Below are 22,737 nucleotides of genomic sequence, written 5' to 3' on the forward strand. Positions count from 1 at the left end.
GGGTTCGAGCCCTCATCCAGGAAGATCCCACATGCTGCAGAGCAACTAAGCCTTTGCGCCACAACTACTAAGCCTGCGCTCTAGAGCCCACAAGCCACAACTACAGAGCCAGCATGCTGCAACTACTGAAGCCCACACGCCTAGAGCCCGTGCTCTGCAACAAGAGAAGCCGCCACAGGGAGAAGCCTGAGCACCGCAAGGAAGAGTAGCCCCGGCTCACCGCAACTAGAGAAAGCCCATGCACAGCAACAAAGACCCAGTGCAGCCAAAAAAAAAAAAGAAAGAAAGAAAGAAATCATTTGACATCTAAGGGTAACAAAACCATGTGAACTCAATGACCGGCAGGTGAGAAATTTATTGGAACTAGTTAACTGATTTTTCTACTATTTTTTTTGTAAGAACTAAATCTGATTTTCTGCTCTTCTAGACAGGTTCATGAATTCATGAGAAATCTCCTTCTCTAAGATGTGGTCCCATGACAACCTCGGTACTCCAACTGTCTCATGCAGTGTTGTGAGAAAAGCTAATTGGCAGATTCCCAACTCAAGAAGTGAAACTATCTTCCCACCCACAATCTTTCCTATGTGTTCCGAAAAATTTCAGAAGACAAAAGAGAAGGGGAAAACCTCAGAAACATCACAACCCAAAGAGATCCAGATGAATACATAAAATATCTCCAATAAATAATGCAGCTTCTCCCTCCCACGCCAGCTCTTCAGGGCATAGATCCATCAGTGGCGAGGTTTGTGCCATCTGATTTATTTCTATAATTTCTCCTTTAAAAAAAAGCAGCTACTCTTTCTCAAAAGGAACTGATGACCAGTGTATCATACAATAGTCATAAATGATCAAGCAGGCCCAAAACACTGATATGAACAGTATTTTATTAACAAAAAGGAAAATAATATATAGAGGAAGACAGTAAGAGCCTGACATTACCTGACTCTTGTGAAATTCAAAGTATAAGATTTCTTTGTGCTCACTGTCACGTATTTCAGGAAATGACCACAACCTGGAAAGTCTATAAAAGATAAACTAAAAATCTGCAACGGAGAATTTCAGAAGCTCGAAAGGCACCAACCAGAGTGGATTAAATATAAAATTATAAAAATACTTCAGTACATTGATAACTCCAAATCCAAATTACAAAAGCCAGGGAGAATGTAAATTGCATAAAACTTTTATTATTTAGTAGCAGTGTATTATTCTACACTTTAAAATAGAACAAAATATCTTTTTGAAGGTAAACTATTCATAACAAAATACATGTCAAACAATTTTTATTATTGGAGTAGAATCACTTTGCTATATACTTTCTATATTATACACATATACTTCTTGGTTTGTCTATGTATGCACATGTGTATAAATAACTTTAAGACATACCCATGTAGATACATATGACTAAATACACACATAATTATGAAAAATTTACAGTAGTCAATTTTACAATCATTTAGTAGCTGCACATAAATTAGTATTCACAGAACTAAAAGTGTCAATATGGTTCCCTTTCCCCCACTTCTCAAATATCATCTGAATTACTCTTCACTGATAATTTTGAAAAAATACTATCATTTTCCTATACAATTAACCAATCATTTTTTACAATAACTCATAATAAAATATTTTACTATTTTAGCTTTAGAAAAGGTATACAGTTTAATTCCACTTAGTTTAATTTTTGATTCCTAAAACATACAATTCCTTTTTTCATCAGTTTAGTGCAATTGTTTGGTACTGCAGTTTTTGAAGGTTAAATTAACGAACCTGAGTCAAACATTCATTCAAATGCCTTTTTTAAAATGTAAAACATAAACAAGATGTTTTGATGAAGCATGTATAATAGTCTCAATGTACCCCCTTCTAATAAATATATGATAAATAACTCAATGGTTGAGAGTAAAGCACTTCATATGAATCCATTGAACTGTCTCTGAGTAGTCCATTCTTAAGCAGCATGGAAAACAATCAGGATCAAAGACTCCCCAACTCCCCACGGAAAAGAAGCTTACAGGCTTCTGGAGCCTAAATATAAGATTACATTTACATGAAAGGGCTGTGAAGTACCTAGGAGTCCCTTCATTTTGATGTTAGGTTTCAGATATGCTAGCTTGTGTGTCAGGGGTTTGTGATCTGTTTTAAACTTATCTCCTTTATTAATACATTGAACTACTTAGCAGCATCTTTTTCAGTTTTTTTTTTTCTCTTCATTGATTTAGAACTGGTGCCAGACCATGTGTGAATACAGGCAAAAACCTCGTACCAAAAACCAGAATACTCTAATTGGGTTACAAACTCTTTTGAGAGGAGGAAAGAAAAGCATTTGGACTGTAGAGTCATTTCACAGAGAAAAACCATCCTTTCAGAAGAAATATTCGATGAATTCTGATCTTCAACTGGATGTTAAATTTTGTTAAAACCCCCAAAGATGCAAAACTAAATGGCTCAGCAACAAAAACAAAGGGAAATGAAATGGTCTAAATAAACCATATCAAATGACTGTACTCTTGCTAGAGATAAACTCGGATAAACTTAAGTTAGACTGACTTCCCAAAAGAATGAACTGATCTGCCATATTCATAGTGGGAACAGAAAAATCACTTTCTAAAAACTTTCTCCCTTACTTTTTCTTAATAAAGAGGAATTATTTATTCATTGTAGATAAAACCATACCAATCAAATTCAAAATACAAATTTTTGGTAGCAAACAGGAAGAAAACCTAAGTCAAAATATAGTCTAGTTTTTACATAATTTTATATATTTATAAATTTATCAAAATAGTCTTTTGAAGTTCACAATACATACATCACGTAACACTGTACATGTAAATGTAATAACAAATGTATTACGAAATACATTAAAAAATAACCTTTCAAAATACCAAATTCAACATGAAAACTGTCTTAAAAAGGGTTGACATCTTCATAAACATAGTTTCAGTGCATTTATAGTAGTCATTAACCAGAGTTTTCTGGTTTCAAGTCTCATGAAGGTCTTATCTTAGTGCTCTCTTTAATTTAAGGTAAGAAGGCAGAGATATTCTTCTGGCAAAAGCAGCTGCTTTCTCTCTACATTGCTCGTCCAGATGAAGCAATTGTGTCTAAGAGTAGAACAGCTTTCACCGGAGTGGCAAGGCCTTAGTAATGAACATATTCAGACTGAAGGGACTGTGCAGGGGAGAGACATAAACTGAGGTTAAATTCCATCACACACAAAATTTCTTGTACATTATGCAGCTTCTTCCTTCAACACAAGGCAATTTGGGTCTATTATATAAAAGATAAATGAATAAACTAGAAAAGAATAGAAAAAGATGAGGGAAACAAAGTATTTGCTAAGAATGAGATATTCAATTAGGTAAAGCAATTGCAAGAAAACTTTATATTTTAAAAGGCTTACTAATTTAATACTAGTGATTAAAAATTAAGTATTATTTGGAAATTGGTAGGTAGCACTAAACTTGCTTTTAAGCTTTTGTACAATACTATTGGGTTTACTCAAAAGTACTAAATGACATTTGTAACTAAATAGAAGATTATTAGAGTATACTTTAAGGAATATATATACTTTTTATTTAATGCAATGCATAGCAAATGAATGTTAATGCTTCTAATGCAGTAGAATTAGCTGTCATTTAAATAGATTCCTTAAGGATGTATGGATATAATAAATACCTTATAAATCCTTTCCACTTAGGGGGGACACAAAGCACTTCTAGCTTTGAAATCTGATCTTAAGACCCAAAAAGCTTTTGTGTAGAAGAGTCTTGCAGTCGTAACATAATAAACAGTGGGCAACTTTCAAGAAAAATAAATAATGCAAGTTCCTCCCACATTACATTAGATAAGAACATATAAAAGGAGCATGCTTTGGATATGTAATCAGAATGCATTGATAATAGACATAAACCAGGAAAAGATAAAGACAGGTAGAGAAAATCTGCCAAACAGTTATTTTTGAGCAGCAAACAGCAGTTAGAAAGAAGAAACATAAATCAGTCTAAACATTAACAATTTCTTTGCATAATTCTTCTAGTCAAATACCTTAGAAAAATAAAGTTTACTTGATTTGCTACCAAATGCCCTTTTCTCTTCCTCCAATAATTATTTTTCAAATTTATCTGCAGCATTTTATTAATAGGTCATCAATTCTGAGAATGGTCCATTTTATTGATAGTATGGGTATCAGTAAAAAAGAATCAGTCCATTTTGCATATAATTTACAAAAGGATTCAAACTACCTTTGAACAGCTTCAAAATCCCAGTGAACTTTATACCCTATCAACAGCCATTTACTACATAAGTATCTATCAACACCATGAGTCAAAAGTTATGGTCCTTGCCCTCAAGGGGCAAAAGACCACACTGTCACACAGACATAAAGTGAAAAGACAAAGGTGCCAACATTAAATAATAATATACATAGGGTGAGAGTAACATTGTGCACAAGCAAAAGATTAGGCAAGGGGTGGAAAAGGAAGGTCATGGCAGGGAGGTGCGTTCTCGAGGCTGCAAGTTTCAAGGAAGAGGTTAAATGTTAAGAGCAGCAAGAAAAAAAGGAAAAGGCTTGGCAAACTGGCTTTCTCACTGCAGGATGTAGTTTACGTCAAGGCTTCAAAACAGGAGAGATGATCAAGACTTAGGGTACTATAATGTAAATATACCTGAACTCACAGAGAGAATAAAAGAGGTACAACTCTGAGAAAGTCCAGTGAAACTGGTCCAATGCCTTGAAGCCCATTTAACTTGTGGGACGTCAGCTACCATCCTAGCAGTTAGAGCTTAAAAGTGGACTATGATTTTTCTAGGTGCTTTTTCCCAGTTTCTTCTGAAATCTCTGCAGAGAGGGCAGAGCCATGAGGTCTCCCCAGCAGCAAAAATGCCACACATGCATGCTATACACTGGCCAATGCTTTCTTGGGAATATTTTAACTTTCGCTTTTGTTCTAATTAGAAAAGTTATTCATATTATCAGTAACATAAATTATAAAGCTCCTCTGATTGCTTGAAAATTTACAACAAAGTTGTTTTTGCAAGCACCTCTAAAGTTCCATCAACTCTCAATAAATAGAAATACAGCAAATGAACAGACACTAGACAAGCGACCTTTGTTAAACTAACTTTCTTCCAGGTTAAAGTGTTTTACATTATGCATCAATATATAGGGGGTAAATATGTGTGTACATATATTTATTTATTTTATGGAATCATGATACTCACTGAACTAGAAAATGGAAATAGTTTAGAATATTAGACTAAGGATTTCAATCATTCATGTGAAGTATATATTCATTAGTCTCTGGCAGACAGCCTTTCCTTGCACACAGCAGAGGTCAGAAACTCTGGCTGGTGTTTAATCCAGCCTTCAGATTCACATGACCACAGTCTTTACTGCTTCCTTTGGCACTCACCCAGTTTGCTCACTTACATTGCCTAATTCTCTCTGCAGGCCTCTGTAAACGAATGAAGACATGATTTGGCCAAAGAATGAAACTTCTGTCATGCTGCTTAATTCATTCAACAAACAATTATTGAACATCAATAGCACGTATATATTAGGTACTGTGGGATAAAAATATGATACCAAAATTCTCGAAACCAAACATATCCCATGGTTTCTTTATATGGTGTAAAGAAAGTTAAAGAAAATAAGAGATCAGTAAAACGGGTTTAGCAAATTATTCTGACATCAGTGTTTTGTAACAAATTAACCCCTTTTCATTTTCAGTCTAAAATGAAAATCTTAATGTAACTGGACTTAGGGAAGAAAGAGAATTGTTAAAATCTACAAGACCTATTCACTTTTGAAAAGTATAACTAATATTTCAAGACCTTTTCACTGGGGAAACAATAGTGACAGAAATTCAGATTTCAGGCACCACGTGTTTATATAATGGGGTTGTACTCAGGGTATCTGGTTCATTTGTTTTCCAAATGTACACGTATCCTAAGTTATTAATATCCCAGAAAACACAGTAGCCAGTTATTGGCACTTTTAATTTTTATAGTAAAAATGAAAATGCACTGTGTACTTCATAAACAATATCATTATTGCTATTGATTTTATTATTCAAAAAATAGATTAACTGAAGTACAACTAACTGGAATTTTTGATACATTAGGTATACTACTTAACAGGTCAATTATTCTGTAAAAGATGCTTATTGAGTACTTTCTACATACTGGGCACAGTTGTAAACATCTTATATGTATTAACTCATTAAACGCTCTGAACAACTCATTTTACAGATGGGGAAATTGAGGCACAAAGCAGTAAAGTAACTTGCCCAAGATCATGCAACTAGGAAGGAATTTGAACTCCAGCAGTCTGGCTGTAAAGCCCAAACTCTTAGCCACCACAATATAATGCCTCAAGACACTTCCACCATTTGTCCTGTGATTCACTACATATTCAAACGAACATTCTCTATCACATGACACAGACAAATAATGAGCAGGGTATGATCCTGAGCGAGCAAAGAAATACTAACATACAAAAGAGAATGTACTATTTATTACTGTAAAGGAGATACAATTTTTAAATGATTTTCAATAGAACTGAGTCCAAAAGAATTTTCAGGAATATTCTATAAGGAAATTTTCTTTATAAACACCCATGTTTAATCACCTATGTTTAAATATTCTGATTAAAGTTTTAATTCTGCTTGGCCAATTTTTTTTATCATTACCATAGAATTGATATCCAATGTATCTGGAAAAAAAAAAAAAAAACCCTCAGCAATGACAATGATATGGTTATGAAGGAAGTAAGACCTGAGGTGTAAATATTATTTTACAAAGTAGCACTTATTTATATAACCAAGAGATTTTAATTTCTTAAGTAGAAAATTCAAGTTCATGTGTCCATTAGGTTCAACTGGGTCACAGTGAGTTAAGACCAGATCAAGTTTATCATGATCATATGGTATTTTTACAGTATGAATACCCTAAACTAGTAATATAGCAATATTCAGCCTGCAAATGAAGGATAAAATTACCTTACATTGCAGCCCCCAAAATTTTTATGTCAAAATATAAGCTTCCAGCAAGAATTCTTGCTCTGAAAGCAGCTGGATTTGACACAAAACACAGTGTTAGGTAAGGAGATCAAGACAATTTGTTCTGTTCTGGAAATGTGCTACTAATCTGTTTTGGCAGATGTAGGTAGTGACATTAAAAATTTAGCTATTCTGGGGGTGTTTCTTTTTTAAACAGCCCAGTTACCTAATCATGGTAGAAAAATGTCTAATAATTATTGATATAAATACTGTACAAATAGTTAATAAATAAAACTATAAGCTGACTATCAAAAACAGCAAATTGTAAAGAATAATGAAAGTTAAGGTCTTTGTGAGCAAATGAATGCAATAATGTCTTAGTGTTCAAACAACTTGGACCAAAGGACCCTACGATCTGGAGTGTTGGTTTCCTAGTAGGTCAAAATCACCGTGTGCTTTTGTCACACTGACTTTTTCTTTCCTGCATTTCCCCATTTTCCCAAGTCCCTTAGGAAGAAAAAAATAGTCTACTAGTTACCTTGGTTTGAGTTCTAACTACAGAAGCAAAAAGCACCTACAGAGGCAAAAAGTGATTTGTTTTACACTTTGCTGTACATCTGAAACTAACACAATATTGTAAATTAACTATACTTCAATTTTTAAAAAGTGATTTGTTTTAATGGCATCACTGATAGTTAAAGGAAAGAAACACATGTTTGGTAATATGGTATCTTATATATAACGCCAGTGTTTTTCAGTTTTAATGAACAATTGAGGAAAAAATAAACACTGGGGAAAAATAGATTTATCTATAACTGCCTCTGTACTCCTGGGTCTTTTATGGCTTAGCAATGGAGTCTCCAGTTGTAATGTTTGTAAGTTAAAAACACACAAAATACGTGCATTGATACATATTTCCACAAATGTGGTTTCACAATACTACTGAAAGTATTTGCCTCTGCTAACATGATAATACTTCTGCAATAACACTAGTATAAGCATAGCTGGATAAGGTTTTATTGGCATCATATTAGGTTAAGGTTTGTGATAAAATCAGGTTTGTGATAAAAATCAGCTTCAAAAGAGGTGTAAGCATTTTTCTACAGTGCTCTCTAAGCATTTCAGGGACCCCAAGATTTAACAATGCAATTTTGGTTGACTAAAATGCTATACAAACTATTCTTTCACCTTCCTGCATAACTTTTAATAGATTCTTTTTTCTAGGGGAACTTAATATGTGCTCTTCAACAATCTCAAAGAGCTCAATTGTTAGATGACAGATTGTTGACACTCAACTTGACTCAGCCAACAATTACATGCGTGTTTTCAGTTCATCTGAACACCAAAATTATATTGACGCAAGCTTGGTTGAAATGTATTTTCTTTTAGTTTAGTAAAGCCACATTTCTAGAAAACAACAAAACTCTCAGATTGCTGTATATTAAAGCTAAAGCTGAGAAGTTGTTTGCTTTTTTTAGTGCTTCCTGCGCTTGCAATGATTACGGGCCCCTAATTAGCCCTTTGCTTAACTTTCATGAACCTAGATAGATTAGCCAACGTTGAGTTCAATAAATATTTATTAGGTGCTTTCCACACTTTGGAACCTGAGAAAACAAATATGCCTCTGAGGAGCTTAAAAGCCAGCAGAGGAGAGAGAATCACACACAGCTGACTGTACTACGAGAGAAACCAGAGGGTGAGAACAAAGTCCCACAGGAGATGAGAAGGACAAGGCATTCCGCCTGGATGGGTCACAAATGCCTCATCAAAAAGATAACTAGTGAGCCAGGCCAGGAAATAAAAAACCAAGCAGAGACAGGAGGAAAAGCAGAGTAAACTGCTTGTGCTAGGGGCTCGGCACGAGGCAGAACGTCAGTCAGGATGCCGGGTGGAGCTGCTGGAGAAGACAGGGCGGGAGGCACGTGGTCTGATGCGGAAGGGCGCCGAGGGGCAGGCAAGGGATCCAAACCAGACCCTGTGTGCAAAGTGGAGACGACGAATGACTCTTAACACAGGAATGATTTAATCAGCTGTGTCTTAGACATCTAGCGCTGGCAGCGGTACAGAGGAAAGTTTAAAGGCAAGAGATACTGAAGGCAGGGAGGAAATTTAGAATGCTAGCCCAATAGTCCACGAAGACCTCAGTGAAGGCAGCAGTGATAAGAATGGAGGAACAAAATACGGACATTTCAAAGGGAAAACTGCTAGGACTTAGTGGCTGGATGTGGCAGAGGGAAGGCAGAAGTAACGTCAAAGACGATTCCAAATTTCTAGCTTGGATGATTGGATGTATAAAGATCACAATCAGTAAGCCAGGAAACAAAAGGAGGAGTAGACAACTGAAAGAGCATGTATTCTTTCCCAGGACTGCCCACAGGAAGTTAGAAATGTAAGTTCAATGCTCAGGAGATGATTATCCAGAGAGAGAAGTAGACCAAGGTCAGAGCCTTAGGAAAAATCATTAAGGAGCAGGTGGAGGAAGACAAACAGGTCACTATTTAATGGGGGGAAAAGGAGAAATGGGAAAATAATATTCCAACACTCAGGAGACCAAAAATAACAAGAGAAAAGGGCGGTCAACAGAGTCAAATGCTGCAGGAAGACTAAGAAGAATGAAGACTAACAAGAGATCATCAGATCTGGCTGAAAGAAGTCAGTGGCAGCCTGTGGGACAGACTTTCACCATACTGTGGTGCCACCTCCCTTGTCCAAGTTTGTCCATAAAGGAGACGCTATGATAGGTGACAGAACTGAGGGGAGGAATTGGTGAGACCACTCTGTACCTGTTCATAGGTGAGGAGACAGGCAAATGGATGGTAAGAGACTGAAGATCTAGCAGAGCAAGGACGTGGATGGGGCAACTCCCAGGAACAGTTTGGAAAGAATAGTTCAGGCAGGTAGGGTTACCACTGGAAAACAGTAGGGCTCCTTTTTTAAAAAAGGAATAAATGGACAAGTCAGATGCAGGTACACTTTGAGGTAGAGAAGAGGACAGTTAAGAGGAATTATTCCTGAAAACTGCTATGTTCTCAGCAGAACTCAGGACCAGGTTAACTAAGGTTGGAGGAGCTGTGTTGATGAAGAGCATGAAAAAGCTTCTGAACAGCCAATGTGGGGAAGAGAAAGGGAGCCAAAATGGAATAAGTAAACTACTTATGAGCACTAAAGGGTCAGGGTAAATTAGAAATTCATTTGAAATGGAGTCAGTTGGCAAAGTCATGGGATTTTCTCCAGCAGAGCTCAGAAGAGAGAGACTAGAAACAGACATGAGATGGCTGAACTGATCTAATTTGGGAGGCTAGTGATAAAGTGGCTACAGAAAAGAGGTCCAAGTGGAACAGAGAATGTTGGAAAAAGGAAGCAGAAATGACTATAGGAAGTAAACTGTGAGGGGGAACAGGCAGGGGTCATAAAGAGGTCATGGGGAAGAGTCAGTAGGGTGGGGGGGGCAGTATGTTTGATATGGGCCTTATAGAATTCAAGATATCAGAAGCAATGCTCTAAGCAATAAGAAGGTCCATGAAATGGATTTCCAAGTGAATAAAAGCAAAGATCACTGAAGTTAAGGAAGTTTAAAATACAGAAGCTGTGAGACTGAGCAAGTCACTGCCTCTCTGAGTCTTAATTTCCTCATCTGTAAATTACGGGTTAAATAAATAAGATGATGTATAAATATTGCACCTGATACAATGTGAGGCACATAGGAGGTATTCAATAAATCATTGATGAGGATGATGGTAAGGATTAGAAGAATGTTACAGTTGTCACACATGCTGGCAGTAGCTTGGTAGCTAAAAAGTAAAGCCAAAGTCCTCAGTATAATGGTATTAGGCGGCAGAGGCTTCAGGAGGTAATTAGGTCATGAGAATAGTGACTTCATGAATGAGATTGGTGTTCTTTTTTTTTTTTTAATTTATTTATTTTATTTATTTATTTTTGGCTGCGTTGGGTCTTCATTGCTGCGCATGGGCTTTCTCTAGTTGCGGCGAGCGGGGGCTACTCCTTGTTGCAGTGCACGGGCTTCTCACTGCAGTGGCTTCTCTTGTTGAGGAGCACAGGCTCTAGGCACGTGGGCTTCAGTAGTTGTGGCATGCGGGCTCTAGAGCACAGGCTCAGTAGCTGTGGTGCACAGGCTTAGCTGCTCCACGGCATGTGGGATCTTCCCAGACCAGGGCTCGAACCTATGTCCCCTGCATTGGCAGGTGGATTCTTAACCACTGCGCCACCAGGGAAGCCCCGGGATTGATATTCTTATAAAAGGGACCCAGAGAGCTCTCTCGCCCTCTTACAGCCATGTGAGGATACAATGAGAAGATGGCAGTCTGCAACCCAGAAGAGAGCCCTCACCTGAACCTGACCATGCTGGCACCCGATCTCTGGCTTCCAGCCCCCAGAATGGTGAGAAATAAATTTGTTGTTTATAAACTGCTAGTCTAGGGTGTTTTGTTATAGCAGCCAAACTCACTAACATACTGGTTTTTTATGTCCTTTCTTTCCACTCTAATAACTTTCAATCAGAGACTGAACCTGAGGATGCCAAAGCCCACATAGATGATGAACTCATTAATATCACGGAACTGAGGGTCTCACAATAGTCTGACCAAGAGAGAGAAATATCTGCTTCTATGGATAAAACAGTTCTCTCTCACACATATCAGCCATGTGAGTTCAGATATTCAACAGCAAACAGAGCCTGTGTCATTTACCAAAGATTTCTTCCATTAGGGGCAGATCCAATGACTTTACAAGTAACATGCATGGGCCATCTGTGCTTGTTTGCACATGCATGCACACCTGCATGTATGTGTGTCTGTGTGTAATAGGGGGTTGCAATAAAAACATGCCTTTCTGGGTTAAACGCCTTACACACATACAGTAAATTTCAAATTTTTGGAAGAAATAAATGACCTACTCAATATTAGAAAAGATGACAATATGGAATAAACAAACCAATAATCAAATAAGTAAGCAGAGTCCAATGCTAGATACTATGAAGTTAATAAACGTAAGATGCCATGGTTTCTAACCTCAAGTTTACCAACCAACTCAGTGGGGATCCAAGTGGTACACTCATGAGAAAGGTGACTCTCAATATGAAACAGAAATGATAAAGGCCAAATGACCAATACAGAGGGGACAAATTTAGAAAAAGTCAAGACTGCTATAGTTGGGTGAGGCCAAGGAAGGCTTCACAGAGGAGGAAGTAGGATTTAGGCTAACTTCTGAAGGGAAGGAGTCTGAAAGCAAAGGTGAACCAGGTTGGGAGCATAGCATGTAAGAAAAGGATGAAGGCCCTTGGAGCAGGGAATATTCAAGTTCTACATGGAAGAAGTAAAAGGATCATGCTCAGGAGTGAAGGGAAATGAGTTTGAAATGAAGGTTGGGGGAAGACTCGAAAAGACCCTGAATGGTTAACCCCAGAGACTGAACCTACTTCATGTCAAGATGGAGCTGAAAGTTATGCTCCAAATGACCACTCTGGGTATAAATCAAATATTTTTAAAATGTGAGGAAGAAAAGGCACAACAGGACACAAAAGTAAGATCAACATGTTCATGGCCCAGAAACAAACTAAGACACAGTGGCAGGCCACTGGCTACAGAGCTGGAAGCTTGTAGAGGTGGCCAGGTGTCCCATTCCTGGGGGTACACAGGCTAAAAGCTGCTGGCCTGAATCTGAGGCTGGGGTCAGGCTCTCCCACCTGTGAAAGGGGCCAAGGGAAGCCACAAACAATGCCTTGGGCCAGGTTTGTGCAAAGCTGCATCCTTGCCTGAGAAGTCAGCCTGCCGAGCTCACCAAGGGAAGAGAAGCTGGGACATGAAGATCTGTTTCTAGAGTGGAACACCTAGGGGGTCAAGTGGAGCCAAGAAGAAAGCCAATAGATGAGGTGGGGAAAACAAAGGGAGAGGGGAGAGAAACAAAAAGCTCCCATCCAGAGTGAATCTACAAATGAAAATTCTAAAACACACAAGGAACGTGAACACCAAGAGAACTGACAAAGTCTGCAATCAGGAGACAAATTCTCACAGGCTGAAGCAATAGGCAAATCACAAAGCAATCTCAAAACAACTTATCATCTGAGATCCTCAAGGTGAGAAAATGAAGAATAGCCATAAAAAGAATAAGAATTTATTAAATGAAATAGGCAGGTCCAATGAGAACAGATGACTATCATAAAGAATGAATTATAAATGCTGGAAATGAAAGCTATGGCTATGGAAATCAAAAGGTAGATAGGTTAGGGATATATTGCAGAATGGACACAATTAAAAGAGAATTAGTGAACTGGAAAATAATAGGAGGGAGTCAATCAGAACACAGCCAGAGGGCTTCCCTGGTGGGGCAGTGGTTAAGAATCCACCTGCCGATGCAGGAGATACAGGTTTGAACCCTGGTCCGGGAAGATCCCACATGCCGCGGAGCAACTAAGCCTGTGCGCCACAACTACTGAAGCCTGCGCGCCTAGAGCCCGTGCTCGGCAACAGGAGAAGCCACCGCAATGAGAAGCCTGTGCACTGCAATGAAGAGTAGCCTCCACTCTCTGCACCTAGAGAAAGCCCACGCGCAGCAACGAAGACCCAACGTAACCAAAAATAAATAAATAATTTTTTTTTTAAAACAGGAACACAGACAGAGCAATAGGAATTTCAAAACATAAAATAGAAGGCAAGAATACTGAGGACAGATTGAAATGCTCTAACATAAATCGAGGGGTATTGCAAAAGAAGAGAGTAGGAGGAAAGGCAAAAAAGCACTATCCAGAAAGATAATGGTTGACAATTTTCCATAACTGAAAAAGTCATCAGCCCTTTGACTGAAAGCACACTGAGGCCAAAAAAGGACAAACTATAATGAATCAATATCTAGATATATTATGGTGAAACTGTAGAACTTCAAGGAAAAAGAGAAAAATCTGATAATAATTAGTTTTACTCTTCAACTGAGAAGCTTTGAGAGCAAAGGATAACATTAAGAAACTAGGATTTTAAGCATACTTTGGCAGCAGTGCAAAGACAGACTGAAGGACCAGAAAAATGATGGCTGAAGATTAACTAAGCCAGAAGATGCCCTCATGGAGCTTTCAATCTAGTGGAAGACAATGGCTTACACATCTTTGTCTTACCTTCCTCCACTAAAACAATACTGAGCTTATGGTAGACACTCATATAAATACTGGATAACTTTTTAATTGGATAAGCCTCTATACATATACAAAAAGCACTTACTCTCTTTTACTGCTGGCCAAAAATAAATAAACAACTAGAGGAAGATTAAAATAAGATCCTTTTCTATTGATTTAGCATATTGTTGACATTATATAAGAAAAAAGGTATCAAATTAAGTTCAACAACGAAGGCAATTAATAACTCCAATGTATTTGAGATTAAAGCAAGTTCTGTGTTTTAAAGAATCCTTTCAAATGGAGAGTCAAAAACAGCTGTCAGGATTTATACAGCAAACTAATGTAAACCACTATTTAACATTAGAAACTTGAACAACCTTCAGTTCTATCTGCAAATACCATGTGTACCTAAATAATTTATATGTAAAATTAGGCATCACCTGAACCGTGCTGACCTCAGAACAATTTGATGCTTTGTCAAGTAACATTCCCAAGTCCCCCTGGGAAGGGAACAGAAGAATACCAATGCTGAAAGAACGCCAAAGATGTAGTTCAATACTGAGACCGAGCTCATGTTCTTGATAGTATTAGTATCCCTCAGCTGAAAAATTGCATCAAATTTAAGACAATGCCACAACAAAGAGGAGAGATGGAAAAACCACAGTAGTTTGAACATACAGCAAGGTTAGAAAGCTAGTACTAACCCTATATATTAAATAATATTTAATCCTTTATCAGGACAAGATGATAGTTTTTTAAATGAAGAACAGGCAGAGTGAAAACACATCAAGTTAAATCAGGAAAAGCTATTACATACCATTGGAAAGTAGGCGCATTTTATTGGGAATGGATGTCCAAACAATCAATACGTAGTTCATCACTGTCACACTAACATTACTCCAAAGTAAAAATGAAGCATGCTTTAATGCACACACCAACTGCTCAGATTTTCATCAAACTGGTTATTTCAGGAAGCTGGATCTAATAATTTGATCGTATTCCAAGTCCTACTTTAAGAACAAATAATACCTTAAAATATATATTTTCCCCCTAATGCTAGAACACAGAACTTAACCTATTCATAGGCTACCCAGGTTGTTCTGACACTGGTCAAATCTGAGATGGAAACTCATCCACAGAGTCTTCACAACCAAAGAGCAGACTAACCAGCTGAGTATAAAAATGGTAACGACCACTGGGACAGGGAACTGCATTTAAGGCAATTTCAACGGTGGCATAAGGAGAACATTAAAGTAAAGTAGTACACAATATTTCATTTCAATCTTCCTTTCAACTTTAAACCAAATGAGTATTTTTAATACTTTTCTGTGTTTAGAACTGCATTAGAAACCATAAAATAGAAAAGAATTTTATAAAATGTCTACACAAAGAAAGTTTAAAATTTGGAGACTTGCAAATAAAAACTGCATGTATAAAGTCTCGCATGTATAGACAATATGTAAACAAATACAGATGCTTGTGTATGCAAAGCAACATTACATATTGATAAAGTAGTAAATAGTCATCATGAATAGAAACAGAGGTTAAAAAGTAAAACGTTTGGTGGGTTCGATTTTTTGAGAAGAGTTTCAGGGCGTATATGGAAGATAATATGTCTTCTCATAATGAGAAATTAGTGAAGAAGGAAGGGGGCTTCCAAGAAAGAGCTTCCCAAAGGCCAGGAGGTAGGGGAGGAAACCACACTCCGGGTCAAGCAGGGTAAAGCTGGTACAAAGATACAATAAGGAGAACAAAGGACAGAGAGCCTGAAAGCTCAGCAAAGGAATTCAGGATCAATTTTCTAGCATTAGGGGATCACTGGTCACTTTCAAATGATGATGAGATCAGTACCTATTACCTGGCTATGCTCTCAAGCGGGAATCGGCAAACTACAGCCCAGGGGACAAATCCAGCTCACCACCTGTTTCTGTAAATAAAGCTTCATTGGAACACAGCCACACCCTCCATACACATATATAAAAGAGTTGGGACACAGAGCCAAAAATTTACTCTCTGGTCCTTTACAGAAAGAGTTTGTGACCCCAGTTTAACGTATGAATTAAGACTGAGTTAAGAAGATTATCAACAAGGCTAACACAACAAAGAAGATGAGAAAGCAGCAGAATAGAGAAGAATGGGAAAATTCCAAGAGACAATGAATGGCATCACTGACATAACCTGCAACATCACTAAAAGAATATTCTTGAAAATGTTTGAAGATCAATATATGAGTGAATAACAAAGCTTAGTATAAGCTACTACTTAATAATTTTAAAAGTCACAAAAAAGATCTTAATAGGTGATACCCGAAGAAGCTTTCAGAAGAAACTTATTATAGGACTGCTTATCTTATTTATGTTTATATTCCCTACAGATCAATACAATAAAAGCTTGTTATAAAAGGCTGTTCCCATAAGGCAAAGATTAATTTCTGACACAGAAGTGACAAAAAATTCTTTGTAGCCAACCTGACTATATATATGTATTTTTATAACAAAGCACATTATTTTACAACTCCTCATGTCAAATGTTGTAAAAAATATGTTTTCTAAGGACCATAATTTTTTTTCAATAGCTAAGTTTCCATTTATAAAAATAAATATATCATTTAAAATTTCATAGTAAAAATATGTTAGAGCTATTGGTCATATATGATTATTTAATAGTATCTATACTACTACGTATGTGCATTGAAACACAGCGTAATTGTTGAAAAGCATAGAATTTACCCAAAGAAACCTGCTGAGGTAGGGTTGGGAGACAGCAAACAGGGCTCAAACTGGTCTCCTGCCTTCAGGGTTTCTGGCAAGAGCTCCCATCCCCATGAATGCCAGGATTATCTTCATCAAATCAGATCTGATCAAGTCACTCGTGCTGACAAGATTCCAGTAGCTCACACTGCACCTCCCAGTTTGGCTTCAGCTTAATTTTCCAGCCTTACCTTTAGGTAACCACCCTTGGCTTTAGCTACACTGGAACACTCACTGCTCTTAAAACAATAATAGCTAAAATTATTGAGCATTATCTATAGGTACTGTGTAAACTATTTCATATGATTTATCTCAATTAATCAACACAACCACCCTATTACAAAGATTATTATCATTACCACATAAGCTTTAAGGCCTCACAGTCACACAAACCCCTTTCAAAGCACACAGTCATATGTCTGTATACAATTTACAAAAATAGTTTGTACTCTTTATCTTAAACAGATCCCACCAAACTGTGTAAGTTTCAGGTGCACAAAACCTAAATATGCTCCTGATTATTATTATTCCCATTTACTGAGGCTCGGAGAGGTTAAATAACTTGCCAAAGTACTCACCACAAGGAAATGGTAGAGACAGGATTTGAACCCAGGTCTACTCGTCTTTAGAAACTAAGAACTTAACTATAGTACTAAGGCTGTACCTCTGTTCTTGTAGCTCCCATTGTCTGAAATGACCATTCCTCGTCTTCCTATTTTCATCACTAGATTTCTAGAAGGCTCCTATTCATCCTCCAAAGTCCAACTAAAATGTTATGCCTTCTTCACAGCTTTCCCTAACCCTTCTTGGCAAAAAAGGCATATCTTTTAGCTATCCCTCTATTTTAAACACATATCACAGCATATCTATGACATGATGTAATCAAAAGAATATGCTTTTAGGAGTCAAACTGACCCAGGTACAAATTATGGCTCTGCTGCATATTTGTGGTACAATCTATGGCAAAATATTTAAACTCTCAAACCCTCAAGTTATTTATCTTTAAAATGGAAGCAATAATTCTTACCACATTCATTCATTTAAATATCCAACCATCCATAATATACCCATTCAAGAAATACTTAATGAATGCCTACTATATGCAAGGCACAGAGCATACAACCGTGAAAAACAGACACTGGCCCTGCCGCCACAGAGCTTACAGTCTAGCGGAGGATACAGACTAGTGAACAGATGATTAAAATTCAGAGCGAGAATCTGAGTATTGCAATTAAGACCAAGGCAGGGTGTAGAAGAGCTTATGGGGGAAGCATTGTGACCTAATCCAGACTTGCAGGGTCAGGTAAGGACAATGCAGATGAATAGCAATTCAGTGGTAAGTCTCTTAAAAATAACACAGAGCAAATATTCAAGACAGATACCGCAAGTAATTTCAATTTAATGAAATACTTCCACCCCACCCACGCCATAATCACACGTCCCTCATCTCTTAAGATTTGAAAACGCCTCTGAATGTCAGGGAGGGAAAACTGATTTTTTACAGTAGGTGGGTCAGCCAAAATGAAACCTGGTGCATTGCACTGGTCAGTAGAAACCTCAAGACTAACAGAACAGTCCAAATAAAAATAAAATCTGCTTCTCAGAATTCTGTCACAACCATAAGGATTCCTCAACATTTGTTCCTGTTACCTGTGTTAAAGCATTTAATGACAGAACAAGGAAATCATTTCCACATTTTTCTGGGGGCTGAACTCCTGCACAAAGTGAGAAGCAATTGCAGCTTTCAAGAGAGATGCTAATTGCAGCTTTTAAAATATTAGATGCCCTCTAAACATCCAGCAACCCCCGTCCCCTAGGAGTTTCTGGGTCTTTCTTAAAGGTGTGAGGAGGATATTGCCATCTAGACTTCATTTCCTACCTAAGGATTTAAAAACATTTTTGTTGAGTGATTTATTCCTAGTTCTTCAAGGATCATATGTCTCACATCTTCAGAAGCATTGGAAAAAAGGACCATCTTATTTAGACAAGAAACCTGTAACAATTAGAAAAGCTTCATTGAACCGATAAAGGAAAAAACTCCCAACCTCCTACTTTATTCCACATAAAATGGGAATTTCCATCTTAATTTAGACTTTCTGCCAGCGAGCCAGCAGGGGTAGGACTTGGAACCTTCCCTCTCACAGACGTTGTCTAGGCAAAGATGAAGGAGGGAAAATCGGCTATAAGACACCTGGCTATTCTTACTTCCTGGGAGGGTGAGAGGGAGGAAAATGTTGTCCTGCTGGCAATTCTATTTAGAAATGCTTTTCTTTACAATAAGATGACAATTTAAGAAGGAGGAGGGGAAGGAGAAGCAGCTGCCCACACGGAGTATTACTTTAAATTTAATTATTGGAAAATCACTGTATTCAGGCCAGGAGAGGGAAAATATGGAAGGAAACCAAAATTAAGTTACATAAACATGGTGGCTAGGGGACCAACAATCATCTAAAGGAAGCTCCCATGCTGCCACTAGCAAAGAGGAAAACTGAGATCCAGAACAAGTAGAATGTCATTCTCATCAAGCTACCAATCCTTCTGGTATTGAGCTATGAATGTGGATTACACAAAACCTTTAGCCATGAAATCTACAAGGTATTCATATAATTATCTATCTATATATACAACACTTTTTCTGAAAATGGAGAGATCTGTACTCTGGTCTAAAAAAGAGGCTGACCCACAATCAGTATATGAAAATATTGACTGAACTCAGTCCCTGCTGTGAAATATAATGACTTATAAAACTAGTTATAAAAATGTATAATAAATATACTTCATTCTCCATCTAATCCCAGTTACTAGGATTTAAGTTTTACTGATACATATGTACCCATGACTTAGTGGGATTAGAGTCAAATTAAGGGATAGAGTGGGCCTAGGCTATAATCTCTACAGGAATCTAAAATAATGTTGAAAAACATCACTGGGAATAAAATCAGATTGGGGAAAATCATATGTGCCAGAAAGGACTGTGTGTGGATAGAGTGGGAAAAAAAACTTTGAAAGAGGCCTGAGGTAGGGATGGGAGTAGTAATGAGTCCAACCAACACACACACACACACACACACACGCTTCATCTTCACATTCACAAAGTGGTTTCTAAACTGCCTTCTAGGGAAAGTGGGTCCCATTAGCTTTTACCGTGGGGCATGGATTTGCTGAGAGGCGGTGAGAGGCACACTGCCACCCGCACTTCTCCTCCCCTCCCCTCCCCTGCAGAGACCCGCTTCTCCCAGGATAATGGCTGAGGAAGTGTTTGAAGAACAGTGGACATGAAGGGGTGCCAGACCACAGCCTTCCCAGAACACCTGGGGTTTGCTTGTGCCTGAGTGGAGTCAATGTCGCATTTTAACATTGACTGACATTGCCTTGATCTGTGGCATCTATTTCTATTTCTCCTTCCTATCTTGTCCTTGTTCTCTCAAATCAAAACTCACATTCCCATAGATCTCAGTTCCTTTTGAGGCAATCAAAATATGTGATTAAAGTGATTCATGGGGGTGGGGGGGGCGGTGAACCAACAAGATTTTACCCTAATAGGGATTACTGGTCACAAAGGGGACTTGGTAACCAATATGAAGAGTTCATGGGTAAAATGTGTTTGGAGATCTTCCATCCTGTCTCTAGAAGAGCGACAGCTAATTTTAAACGTCTTCCTGTTACCCTACCTTCCCCTCCCCTACGTCCCAAGGACCTACCCATAAACCTGCCATATAAGCACCCTCCATTTCCCATTTAATTAATTCTGGGTCAGTTCCCTGCAGGTGACCTAGTAAAGGGCTTGATGGTTAGTTCTGAGAAGACACTGTTCATTCAGCACCTTCCACATTTACATACTCCAAATTCATCCACTGATAAATGATGTAGAAAAAGCCAGGCTACCACTACAACCAAAGCAGATGCTGTCTGTCGTATGACTCGACCCCTGAGTTTGCTCAGAGTGATTCGAAACTTCAGTGAAAAGTAACTGAAGACAACGGTGTCCATGATGAAGGGAATGAAAGCTGTTTCCCTTCCTAGAGAAATCACTTAAAAAGGAGTGGGAAAAGGAGAAGAAAAAGAAGGAAGGAAGAAAACTGGGTCGACACTTGGCATTTACTTGAAGAGGAGCCAGCAGAATGTACGTGCAGAGACAGTTTCACAGCACAGAGGGAAGGCATCGATCAGAAGTCTTCCTTGGCGCAATTAAATTTCTTTGGTGGCGGCCTCAGCTGGGAAGGCAAGGCACAAAAGTCGTGTTCAGGGTTCTGAGGGCCTAGAGGTGGTGTCTGCGAACTTACGGGGATGGATCGGCTCAGGAATCTCGCTGAGGAAGAAGAAAGGCCGGTGTAGGAGGGCCGCAGGGCGGTGGTGTGCTCCTCGGTCTTGGCGCTGTGAGGGCCCGGCTGACTGTTCAGGGCACTCCCGCTGCTGCTGTTGCTTCTGCTGTACTGGTTGTTGTTGAGCTCAGGGTAATTTCTGGCAGGCGGCTGGGAGCTGCCATTCAAGAGGCTGGTGAACGGGTTGGCTACGAAACCCACCTTGGAGGGTGAGGCAGTCTTTTTGTTCTCTGGATCGTCTGCTGCAGCGTTCAAGTTCCCTAGAGAACTGGCTAGCCGGGAGTTTATGGAAAAGCTGAATGAAAAACACAGGTGGGGCAGGGGGGGAACACAGACAGCCATGTGTACTCACGCAGAGTTCACGTTTCTAAAACACACGATTACGACATTAGGGGAATGGGATGAAGACAGTTCTGATCAACGCAAATGGCAACAGAATTGCTCTTGGTGATATTATAATATGTGGCCTTTAGTTATACATGGTAAGTTCCTCTGTCAAAAGGAGTTAAGACTCAAGAAGCTGGCTAAAACACTTTGACCAGAGATCCTGAAATAGAATATGTGCAGGTTTCTACTTGCCCTGTGGCAGGAAGTAAATGAAAAGGACTATATAAGGGGAGAGTAGAAAGCAGACCTAAGTACAAGATTTAACGTCTATATATTCAATCATACGATTACGTCAAACATCCCTACCCATTTTAGTTCGGCCCATACACATCAGGGGAGAAACGACCATGTCATATATTATTAGTCTGCGCCACTGAGCTCTGTTCCCTGGATCATGTTAGGCAAGCTCTGGAAAGGGATGCCGTATGGCATTCCCTCCACAGCCATGTCCCCACAATTCAAGACAGGAACAGAAGGCTAGAGGGTCGCAGCGCTTTTTGTGGTTTCTCCCCTTCCCCCGGTCCCCTCCTCTCACAAACTTCAGCCAAACTCATTGTCTGCTGCTGCCTTCCTTTACCTCCAGCCAGTGCCTCAGAAGGAGGAGAGAAAAATTACCTTCTTACACTGGTGCCTGAGGACAAGGAGCCTCTGTTTATCCTCTTGGCCATCACCGAAGGGGACAAAGCCACTTTTGAGGTCTTCAAGCCAGATGCAGATCCTTGTGGGGAAGAACTCAATCTTTGTGGAAAAAAATGGGCAAAGCGTCACACAAAAGCTGTGTTATCTTAACATTCAGCAATCGACTAGGACAAGATAAACTAATAAACGTTAAAGAGATCATAGCAGGTCCTAGTAACAGTAGCCAACACGGTCGCAGCCCTCACTCTGTGCTGAGCACTCATCTAAGAACCTGTCAGACGTTAACGCAGCTCCTCCTCACAGCAACCCCACGAGGCAGTGAAGACTGCACTTCGCAAGTGAGCAAATGGAGGCACAAAGGAAAAGCTCCTCGTCCAAAGTCACTATGCGAGTAAGAGGCAAAGCTGGGATTCAAATCCAGGATCCAAAGTCCTGGAGGTAACCACCATCCTGCCATCCTTGGTCACTTCCCTTCCTTGACACTGGCATTCATTCCTTCCAAGTCCTTAGATTCT

The 22,737-nt window shown here is 38.7% G+C and overlaps 1 protein-coding gene across 9 annotated transcripts in view; it reads right to left on the bottom strand.

Moving 5' to 3' along the window:
• Positions 1-864: 864 nt before the first annotated feature.
• Positions 865-22,737, bottom strand: part of CDC14A (cell division cycle 14A) — a 176,290-nt gene continuing 154,417 nt past the window's right edge. For 6 of the 9 annotated variants that reach the window (XM_082384465.1, XM_082384464.1, XM_082384471.1 and 3 more), the window contains 2 exons: positions 22,199-22,321; positions 3,179-21,491 (listed from right to left, as the gene is read on the bottom strand). In XM_082384465.1, the coding sequence (XP_082240591.1) occupies positions 21,041-21,491; positions 22,199-22,321 (574 nt within the window). In that variant the 3' untranslated portion in view covers positions 3,179-21,040. The other 3 variants (XM_082384469.1, XM_082384467.1, XM_082384466.1) reach the window with 1 other exon arrangement.

This window comes from Balaenoptera borealis (genome assembly GCF_965194805.1).
Source record: "Balaenoptera borealis genome assembly, chromosome: 1".
Taxonomy (NCBI): domain Eukaryota; kingdom Metazoa; phylum Chordata; class Mammalia; order Artiodactyla; family Balaenopteridae; genus Balaenoptera; species Balaenoptera borealis.